The 12,020-nt window shown below is 34.5% G+C and overlaps 1 protein-coding gene across 1 annotated transcript in view; it reads left to right on the top strand.

The window, feature by feature from the left end:
- LOC109835632 (E3 ubiquitin-protein ligase RNF181-like) overlaps positions 1–10,928 on the top strand; it is a 46,109-nt gene extending 35,181 nt beyond the window's left edge. The window contains exon 3 of the mRNA XM_020403599.1: positions 10,694–10,928. Within this exon, the coding sequence (XP_020259188.1) occupies positions 10,694–10,695 (2 nt within the window). The 3' untranslated portion in view covers positions 10,696–10,928. The remainder of the gene's footprint in view (positions 1–10,693) is intronic.

The raw sequence follows: 12,020 nt of genomic DNA, 5'->3' as shown, positions 1-12,020 counted from the left end.
TTATACATAATTCATGCATTTAGTATGTTGTTGTTGTTTATGTTGAAGGATGCCCCCTGGAACAGGACATCGATTGCGGTGCTCCAATCTGCGATCAATGTAGAGGCGTGGAGAAAGCATCACCGGAAACACATGACTAGATATTTCCATTTGTTGTAGACCAAACGATCACTAGACAATGTGGAAACCCTGAGAAACATGTTCAAACTTAAAAGAATAGGTTCCTACCACAGAAAAATAGAACACAAGCACAAAGACATGAGGATTTACATGGTTTGGCAATCACCAACATCCACGCGAAGATATTTGAGTCTTCTTTATATCAGAGATTACAAAAAACAATCTATTCTTGTGTTCTTAAACGAATCCACAAGAAATCCTTTCTCAATGTCGCAGAAAAATCTCTCAAAATTCTAGATTTCTTTCCTTAGTTCTCTCTACCTCTCTTTCACTATATGCAACTCTTCTTGACTTTCCTATGGCTTGATTTACGATGAATCCCTAAATGGGTATTAAAGACTTCTCCTCATATCTTGAATTCGTAAAGGGCACCTTCATTGACTTGAATTATCAATTCTAAGCCTTTTCCATTTAAATTTCAATTCCAATTGAAATTGATTCTTTCCTATCAAATTCAATCCTCCATCTAAGTCCAATTAGGATTTCATGATATACTAGGTTATTTCCCAATAGTTTCCGTTTGTATATCTGTCATACCTAATGAGATTTATGTTTAAGTTTTTTTATTTTATATGTTATTTAATCTAGAAATTTATTATTATTAAATTTGAGAATTCTTTAGGCATGAAATTAAGCTTAGTTTAATATGGATAGTGATTGGTTTTGTATTACTCCAATTTTAGCTTGTTCAAGATTGTTCATGTGGCCTCCTCGCCATTGCTCGAGAGCTCATTCAACCAAGTTATTATTATTTAGAATTTAAAGACCGATTTTTAGCCACAGATACAAGATTATCTTCTAACATCCGCTATTATGCAATGACAAGAAGTGCTAATGTTTCTATCCATCAACGAAGTTGCGGTACTTCATGAAATTGAGTTGCTTAAAGTATATGGAGAAGAAGATTGGAGGCTAAGGATGGCAACAACATCTTATTGTATTTGTACAAGATTGATTGTGCTGAAGGGAGTAAGTGGGTTTGTAAATCTTTTCGTTATATCTTATTGCATAGCCAGGTGAAACAAGGGGCACTATGCTTCCTGTGTTTGATGGAGCATCGACTAAGTTGCATGATGTAGAACACTAGTTAGCATGAGCCAGTATTTGATGAAGCATCGACTAAATTGCATGATTAGAGAGAGGAAGCAGAGTCCAAGTATTAATGAAAAAGGATTCGATCATTGTCCCAACCTATAGTTGAAGATCATGATGATGGACCTTGTTTTAATATTGATGATTGTCAGTTTGAATCTTACTTATCTGAAGTAGACATCAATTCTGAATTTGAAAAGAATGTTAGATCGTTACAACATCACATAAAGGGAATGTTCATTTTGTTGTGTGATTAAAGGGTCAAAAAGCTCTTTTTTTAAACCAAAAGTGGACTATCTCAACATTTGGTCTTTATAAGCAAGGTTTTAAATGTCGGATGTCGGGTTCATGTCGGATGACTAAAATTCATGTCGAATAGCGAAAATCGGGGATATATCGGGGCACGTTGACTAAATATCGGATTGCCATATCGAGTAGTGCGCATATGTATAATATCATGTCCTAAATATGATCTATGCATTCATAAATTTAATATAAGCATACTTTATAAATTCTATAGACTAAACATATAAAAAAGTAAATAATATATGTATTTGGGTTTATAAATTCTTTCTATCGTGTTCATAAGAAACCCTTAAACATGAGAACGGGTCAAACAGGTTTGGGTATTTATCACTAAATCCAAAACCGATAACAAAAAATAGATCTTAAAAAAAAGTACCATATCGACCGATTTTTCAAAGCTAAAAAATAGGCCAATATGTCCGAGATGACCCTGATATTTTCGATTTGACCCTGAAAACCGACATACGAGTTAAAAACGTTCATGTCGTGTCGGTCAAGCCCTCAAACCGATATGCCGACCGACATGTCGGACATATCGGTCGATATTTAAAACATTGTTTACAAGCGTCAAATGCAATTTATTCATACGTGGAATACTCCATGAATGTAATTCATAGGAATTTAGATTCTTGTACATTCCTGAGAAACTAACATTTCTGCATATGGCATATCAAAAATATTCCTAATGGCATGACATTTTTGAGCAACTTTTCTAACTTACCTTATAAAGAAATGTGACACAATATGGAAGATATAGAAATGGACCCAACATTGTCACATTCTCGATGAGAATGCTGCTCATCCGTGTTTTAAAAGAAAAAGGTGAGGTTAAGGCGATGAGGTCCTATGTTACCTGAGGCGAGAGGCGCCAAAAGCCAGTTGCCTAAGTGAACCAATGTGATAAATGTTTTAAAAAGCTCATAAACATTACAAACAATACGTAAATATCAATGAATAGCAATAATATAAATTAATCATAGCCAAGTTTTCAAAGTCATATATCTAATAAGTCGTAAATCGTCTAAGTGAGTAGTAATTATCAAATATTGAATATAGTATTATTAACTAGTAACTCTTAACACAAATAATTATGTAACAAAATTTTAACCTAAGGTTCAAGTTGTAGCATGTCCTCAAGATAATATAAGTAGTAAAGTACATCCCAACAGAAAAAGCAAACAATCGACAAAAAAAACGACATGCAACAATAAAAACAAACTTCACTTTATAGGTCACTTTTTGCACCCTCAAAATTTGAAGAACCGGTAAACACCTAGTGCCTTGCATCGCATGCCTTAAGGGAGCAATTGAGGCGTAAAAGCGAGGTCATGAGGCATCAAGGTGAGCTCTTGAAGCGCCAAAAGGTGCTTGCAGTAGTAACCTTCATCGTGTGGTTATATGCAAGACGCTAAGTTATCAAATCACCTCACCTAAGCATATCAGGCACTAAAGCGCATCGCTTTTAAAACACTGATGCTGATAGAAACAATAATATCGATGAAAATTGTTTACGAAGTAATAACATTTTTGTGGGGGAAGTGACAATGTTTATAGTGAATATAACAATGGTAGTTGGTGATAGGATGTTGGAAATCGGGAAATGATGGTGGTGTTAACGAAAGATAGTAGAGAATTGACAATGATCCTAGAGACATTGAGAGAGGTAGTAAGAAAGGTAGTGAAAGTGGTAATGATGTCACAACAATTATATGAGGGAAAAAAGGTAGTGGGTCAGGAAGTGAATGTGTGGTATCTGTCATTGTGGTAATGTCATAATTGATTCTAATGGAGAGGTTGCGGCAACAATTATAATGTGCTGTTCTTGGTGATGCTTTACAGTGGTAGAGAGGACCAGGAAAGGATGAGAATAAAAGGGTTAGAGAAAAATGATAGATGATTTTGTAACAACTTTTATTAGGATTCAAAGTAGATGACATGAAATCGCTAGCCATCACTAAGGAATAAAATGCACATAAAATTTTGGATACAATGGTACATCAAAATTCTCAGGCATTTGTGTTCCAAATGTAAACAATGAGTGATTCGCTTCGCAAATGATTAAAAGATGTACACTCTAATTTTCCTTCATGGTTGTACTCGTCGAGGGTATGAAGTTAGGTTATGAGGATTTCTGTCTTTTATAAATAATAGAAACATATAATAAAATGAGATGGTGAGCTCATATTCTTATCATGAGCTAGCCCACCAGGCTAGGCGAAACGATAATCGGCAGCCCCCATTGTGATTTGCACTCACCATGATCTATATTTAGAAAAAATTATGTTGTTTTGAAATTTCTGATTATTGTTTTAGCTATATGTAGAAGGGATGACTGTTAAATTGTCTGAAAAATCAACATAGCAAACTAGTTTGATTCATATTTTAGAAGACTCAAAATTATGTGAGAGTTTTACCATATACATTTAACGACGTGTTGAACAAGATGTACGACGCCGATCATAAATTTGGTGAGCCGATTACTATAGCTCACCATAAGATGATAACTTAGGAGCTATTGCTAGTTGAGTTCAAAGGTAACAATAATGTTGATGTTAGATATTATTAATAATTTGGTATTAGTAGGTTTAATAGATATTATTGAGATATTGTGAAATGTAATTAGATATGATTTTATTTTATCTCATATCTATTTTGTAATATCCTCCTAAACTCTATTTGAGAGAAGTTAGGGTTAGATGAATTATGAAAGTTTGCATTTTCCTACTTGATTCTAGCATCTTTTTTCATCTTTTTATATCTCGAGGTCGTCGAGGGGGTTTTGCATGGCCTTTCTGCTCTGCTCGGCGGCTAAGATAGAATCTTTTGTGACTTCGACATCTTTGACTTCTATATTACTTGTTTACTAAATCTTTATTGAAAACCTCAAAAGGGGAAAACATTAGAACTATTCATCATGAGTACTTTTCACTAATGAATAGACCTAATGTACTGTTCATCATGAATAGTATCGCTCTTCTCATCTCCTGATGGTTGGACGCAAAAGTACGTAGTTGATTACGATGTTGCTTTTACTGGTTGGCTTGCTTAGGAATTTTTTATAGTAACCCACCTAGGGTTCCTCTTTATCTGACCTATCAAAGGTTTCTCTCTACTGGCTAGCCCGCCTAGGGGTTCTCTCTATTGGCTGACCCATATAGGATTTGTTTAACTGACTTACTTGCCTAGAGTTTCTACTAGCTGTGACAACAATATTCTGATTGCTGACGTCTTCAAGCATTTCAGACAATGGTGACAATAGCGAAGGTCTTGCAACTAGCTGTTATGATTCCATTTGTAACAAGTTAGGCATATATAGTATGTATGCTCTAGCTTGAGGGGGAGCGTTACTATTATTGATAATTTGGTATTAGTGGATTTAGGAGATTATGAGATATTGTTGAGATGTTATGAGATGTGATTAGATATGGTTTTATCTCATACATATTTTATAATATCCTCTTAAACTAGGTTAGGGTTAGATGAATAATGAACTTTTGCATTTTCCATTTTCTCTATAGTTAACAAAGATTGTCTCTTTTACTTAAAATCATTATTACCATTATAATACACTAACAAAAACTTAAATTGCTAATTTCATATGAAGAATTCAATTAAGTCAACCACATCCCTTCGTTGGTGGTTTATCCTTCATCTTGAGGTAAATGATTGGCATTTTAATTTTTTTTTTGAGATTACTTTGTCAATCATTTGAGACCACTAGTATGGTATGAGAATGCTAAAGAACTTAAAAATAATTAATTCATGCAATGAAGGATATTTATCGAGAGTTTCATGTTGCATTGAAGGTTAAAAGATCTTTATCACAACCATCGTATTGCACTAAAGGCAAGGTTTTAAATGTCGGATGTCGGGTTCATATCAGACAACTAAAATTCATGTCGGATAGCGAAAATCGGGAATATGTCGGGGTACATATACTAAATATCGGATTGCCATATCGAATGGATTTCTACTCATTTTTGTCACCAAGATGGAATACACTTGTCTTGTCATAGCTTATCCTACTTGAGTTGAGTATTCATCATCAAGACATGAGTTATTTTCCATTTCTTGAAGGGAAACGTTGGAATATTATGCCAACAAATAAATAAAATACACATCGTCTAACTAGAACTTTCGAAGTGCCTTGCATAAAATTAACATAAAGTAAAGTGTCTTGCATAAAATTGACATTAAGTGTTAGACTTTGGATTGATTTCAAGCTACGGTTCAAACTTATTGTTTACATCATGTTTTTATGAATTCGCAATTTCAATTTGTGGAGACGAAGACAATCGAGAGGAGATCGCGGCGGAAAAAAGAGAAATATTTTTTTCTTTGCCCTAATCTGTATTATTTACTGTCGGGTTACTATGGGAACAAAAGGGTAAAAAAAGAATTAATCAGGTTTGGGTTTTGAGTACTAAACCCAAACCCTAATACTTATCAGCTCAAAAAAACCCGGTCGATTTTTTATTTTTCAAGGTTGAAAATTGGTCGATATGTCTGCAATATCCCCAGACATGTCCGACATTGACCTCGAAAGCGATATCCGATTTGAAATGGTCATATCTGTGTTGCTCTAGCCTCTGATTCGACATGTCGGCTGACATGTCTGAAATGTCGGCTAACATTTAAAACCATGACTAAAGGAGGGTCAAGGAGGATATTTCTCTTCATCCTGCTAGGATTTCTTCTACATTTTCTCAATAGGTGTGAAGGATGCATTGATGTATGGAATTTGCGATTTTTTCTTAATTTTGTACGTCTTTTAAACTTTAGTGCGTTCATCTCCTTCTCTAGTGGGCATGAGCTGTAGTGCCAAAGCACATTTAATCTTGTGTTTATTCTTTATGATATCTCAAGGGTCTTTTGTTCATTTTGATCTAGACTTCTGTTGCATGTCTTGATTCAGAATAGATGTGACATGCTCAAAGATAAGATATTTTCAACAATGTCTAAACTTTTTACAAGAAACTCTCTACATGAAAGACAATAATGGCCAATAACAAACATGAATACGAAACGCAGAAGATGATATTTCAGTATGCATTAATACTGAAGACTTGTAAGGAGGTCCTTGAGTTTAATGATTATTGTCTTGTCTCCTTATTAGCACCAAACTACGTAGAGGAAAATGTTTTTCTTTTTAACTTTTATGTCATGTTTTCAAGATAATAGTTGATATCAAGGTCATCTCGTCATTAACATATAGAGCACTTCATGTTCCAAGCACTAGGTTACCTAGCCTCCAAAATGTAAAGGGTGGCCTTTTCAAAAGAACGGTCTGACAACTATAGTGAGTAATGAGTATGTTCTTCAGATGAAAATAAATTTTTTGTTGTGTTATTTATAAGGTTATAAATCTAATCTTGTGAAAGTTTATCAAGAAAATGAAACTTGACGTTTGATCATAAAAAAATATTTATATGTGCTATTTGCATGGCACTCATAATAATGAACTGATAAGGATATAAAATAAAACACTTACCATTTGGTTAGGCGTGGATCTCATGGCAATATATTGTAGCTGACCCATTAATATCACTGATACACTATTCAAATTTGCCTCATTTCCAGCAAAATGGACTAATACATATGTTAATATAATATCTTCCTTTATAAGAGTTTTATATATTCTAAATTTGCTTTCTTATAATTTTCCTTTCGCAAACATTTCTATATATATTCTGCAATATTTGTATATATAAAAGGTATTAACTTGCCAATGATTAACAAATTATAAGTTTATTTTCTTAACGTGATATCAGAGAACCCTTCTTTCTAAACTTCAAGGCCATCGAGGGGATGTCATCACAAGTAGGAGTGGCAATGAACCAAATAATTGACATAGTTCGTTAGTTACTCATCTAAGTAGTCGGTTATATTCAATTCGGTAGTTCATTTAATAGTAAACAAATATATTTTGATATTTGGTTCATAAACGAATAGAGTTTAATGAAATGTATTTTCGAAAGTCTTTTGATTATTAAATAGTTGTTTATGTTATTTTATTTCCATGATTTAATTTGTTAAATTTTATATTTATCTTAGGCTAAATGGCACTTAAATACCTTATAGTTTCACACTATTGGCACTTATATACCCTCAGTTGTATTTCGTAGCATTTATATATTCTGAATTGGTCAAAATTGGCATATTAGTACCCTATGTTTTGCAAACATGACAATTTTTATTCAAAAGTTCCAATATAATATTTACATGCTATTCTTATAGTTTTTTCTCTATTAAGTTTGTTGAATTCATTGTTAAATCTTTTAAAATTCTATTTTTGAAATAGAATTATGATGCATTTAAATTACAAATTGGGTAGGCTTAATAGTAATTCAATAAATATCGATGGTTAGAAAGCTCCAAAATTAACATTTGAATGTTATATGGGAACTTTCGTATGAAAATTTTCACGTTTGCAAAATATAAGATATTAAAGTGACAATTTTGATTAAGTAAGGTATATAAATGCTACAAAGTACAACTAAGGGTATATAGGTGCTAAATGAGTGAAACTATAAGGTATTTAAGTGTTATTTTGCCTTTATCTTATGAACTCTACAATTCAATTCCTATAAAAATTTGAGACAAATCAACAATACACAAATTGGAGGGTATATATATATATATCTAGAAACACCCAAAAATAATATTAAAAGGAAAAAAGCTACATGTCATAATCCTCAAACCATGGCCATTATTTTGATAGCCTAAAGCTTTAATGACTTGGGCTAACAAACATGCATAAATATCTAATAACTCATTAGCTATACATGCAAATCGATTTCGAATATCACTCTCATATTCATATTGAATTATATTTGAATTCTAAGACATCCAACTGACTGAATGTGAATTCAGATATCCTAGTACTCGTTTCGATTCAGTTTGTTTTTACCCTTAGTTGCTAGCTCTATCTATGTGCTCTCTATTTGCTGCCTTGTAGCCTTGATAGATCCTAACCTCATTTTTCAGATTCATTGTCCAACGTCTTTCAAAAAAAAATTCGCAACCATACTCTTATTACCCCTCGCCATCGTCACTAAATTTATATGTGCCTTATCCTCAAAGTTAATTAGTTTCCATCTATGATGCACAATACTGATGCGAGTATGAAACAAGACAAATTTGTAAAATGAAGGGTAGGGGCATGACTTATATATATATAGTTTCCATCTATGATGCACAATACTGATGCGAGTATGAAACAAGACAAATTTGTAAAATGAAGGGTAGTATTATAGGTATGCTTGGTCCAAGCACAAACTTGGTGCTTAGTAATGAGGTGACTTATTCTCATCCACTTATTTAATCCGAGGGACCACATTCACATGTTAAGAAAACTAAAATTCCAACTTTTTTTATGTTCCTTTATTAAATAGATTATAAATTGGAAACTGCTTATTTGTTAACTGGTTATATCATAAATTTGAATTGGATATGGACTTAAATGAACCTATCTCGTGTTTAGTGAGCTGCGGAAAGTGGATGTTAAGCGTAAGATTTACATCAAAGAAGTGTATGACAAATCTTTTAAACTAAAAGATATACATCAAAGAGGTGTTTGACAAATCTTTTAAGCTGGAAGATATTTTAAACAATTGAGTACACATCTGAATAAATACATGCACATATTCAAGGCACTCCAACGAGTGTTGGAGTTGGGCACGGATACGGGACACAGATATGAGAGCCCAGATGAGGTGTCATGGTAAGTTATGTTGTCATCATTATTAATTTCCACTATTAAATTACAAATGTTCCAATCCGACGAGATCGTTCACCCCCTTCCATGGTCGTGGCCTAGTCCACGCACTGCGATGGAATCTCATCACATGCAATCCTCTTTCTAGGAAATCACTGGTAGACTCTTCTCACACTCAATCCTGGCCTATCCAAACTCTTCTTGTGCTTGAATCAGATTGATCATAGAACGTTCACTGCTGCCACTCTTCATCCTCTTGTGCGTGACCCTCCACCGAGCATGCCCAAAACTGGCTATGTTCAGTTGGCCTGCTCTATTGCATTATAGCTGCTTGGACTCTGATCTAATCGTTTACCTCAACTTATTCAAGCATAGACTTCACTTTAACAACGTCGAGCTTCTCCTCATTGGCATCCCACGGAACACCCTCTCATCCTCTGGTCTCTCCTCAAGTTGTTGACCTCTGAAAAGCCCCTTGTAGTCATATCGACTATTTTGGCTATAAATCTTTTCTAGTTCTTTGGAGAGAGTGCCTTGTTTGTTGGTCACATCATCAAGCATTGATATTTCTTTTCTTAACAATATCGTTAAAGATGTTACCAACAACTTCTTGGAATACAGAATTCAGTAATTGAGCACACCTTAAATAAGAAGGAAGATTGCCTTGCATTTAAGAGTATAGACCACCATTTTTTGGTATACATATCGTTTACAAACTTAGTTCTTATGTCCAATTGGAAAGCAAATGAATATGGCATTGCGTGGGGAATGATTATGCATTAAGCGACAATTTGCATGGATATACAGTTTGCTCCCTGAGCACAAATTGTTTCCAGTCCCATATTGGTAGGATGCACCAAACAAACCAGCGTATAACGTTGAGATTGTTTCCCCTTTTTTTGAGTAAAAGGTGGAATTAGTGAGAGCATAATGAAATAAGTAAGACATGATCTTTCTACATCAAAGTGCCATGGAGAGAACATTAGTATGAAGAGAGGGAGGGAGATGTTCTAAGCAGTGTCCTAGCCTCTACTATCCTTTGACATTTTAATTGCATGACTTTATTTAATTTATTCAAATCCTAGAGCAGATTTCTTCATAGCAAAGATATGTCAAAAGAACAAAACAAGTCACTCAATGTTGTTTCCTTTTATCTGCTGGAGTTTCATATGGCCGTTTCGTACGCATTAGTCATGATCATTTGAGAAATGCTTCGACTTATTTCGTGAGCGCTAGTATCACATATGTATTCTGTTTTATTAATTCCCTTTCTTACTTTAACTGTTACCTTACTATCATCAACTTTATGGTAGATAAATGTGCTTCAGACTAATTTTGTACTACCAACATTCTATAGTTTCTCTACATTATTAACATTTTAATATTTTTGCGATGCAGGATGGAGATGGGCGAAAGAAAGAGGATTGCTAGGATTAGCTTGGTAAATTATTTTGCTCTGTTTCATGAGGCATGAAGCATCAAAGGGAGGGGACGGTTTGTTCCCTTTCGGCGGCCTTGTCCTGAATTTTTAGATCATATATGTATGTCAATGCAGATTACTGTGAGATGTGGTTATATTAACAAGGAGAGGTATTATCTATGTTAATTTTTAATGAAAATAGCTTTGCTTATATAGGCTTTGGTTGCTGCCGGTGCTAGCTCAGTAGAGTAGCTGAGTATCAGAATTTCTCTTTAAATGGCTCTCTTTTTATGTGGAAATTGACGGTTATGCCTACAACTATGAACAGCCCATAAAGACATTTTTCATCATTGTCTATAATTCCCAGACAAGTAATTGCCTTTTCAGTTTCAGGGTGAAACTTTATAGTTGTGTCTAGTAAGAGCTGTAGAAAGATACCTTGTCCATGATTAAGCAAAATACATACTTCGAGTATGTATTTTGCTTAATCAAAATTGCGTTTAGCCGAAGTAGGAACCAGCAGATGTATCAAGCAAATGTATAAGTAACTTGCCGTTCTTGAAAACATCTTAATTTTGAGTATTTCAGATGTATTGTGCATCGGAGTGTGCAGTAAAAGTCTTGATCAAAACACGCGAGACTCTTTGAGACATCGTAAGAAACAAACACATGAAAGAACACAAGATATGACACAGGATATAACGTGCTTTGTCACCAAAGCTGTGATGCCGTAAATCTGATCCCCCAAAAGCAGCCGATAGAAGAACATCCCGTATCAGACGAGGAGTCGAGCTTCACTGCTTGTACCAAGTTCAAAACGGTCAATGCGTCTTGACCCTTGTTCAGCCCTTCCCAGTATATTAAGCAGATTTGATCGAATCTCGTCTCGCGTGAGCTAGCGAATCTTAACTAACTCACGCGAGGGACGCCTGGACAATTCAATTATAGAGGAAGCTTCCTTAAAGCTTATACACACCGACTAGATGATGCAACATGGACTGCCCTCTTTTCGCAATGGATTAGGTAATCTTGGTAAGAAAACTCTGTGAAGTCTAATTTTACTATTCATTTTTAATTAGGTAATCTTGAGCATCAGATGACATCAAGTTGTTACACTAAGGATTTGTTACTGGTTTCAGGAGGAGCTAAGCTCACTTCACTGCCAGCAGAAGAAATAGAGCAGCCCCTAGAACAGTTTAGACTCAGATTCCGATGCTCATCAATTGTTCACAACCCGAAACAAAAAAGCTAGTGTCCTTGATCAGAGGAGATAAACCCACTATAAAGCTCGAAGGACAAACAAAC

The sequence above is a fragment of the Asparagus officinalis genome, chromosome 3 (assembly GCF_001876935.1).
Source record: "Asparagus officinalis chromosome 3, Aspof.V1, whole genome shotgun sequence".
NCBI classification, from domain to species: domain Eukaryota; kingdom Viridiplantae; phylum Streptophyta; class Magnoliopsida; order Asparagales; family Asparagaceae; genus Asparagus; species Asparagus officinalis.
Note: the sequence above shows the minus strand (reverse complement) of the source record. Positions and strands in the feature narration are given on the sequence as shown.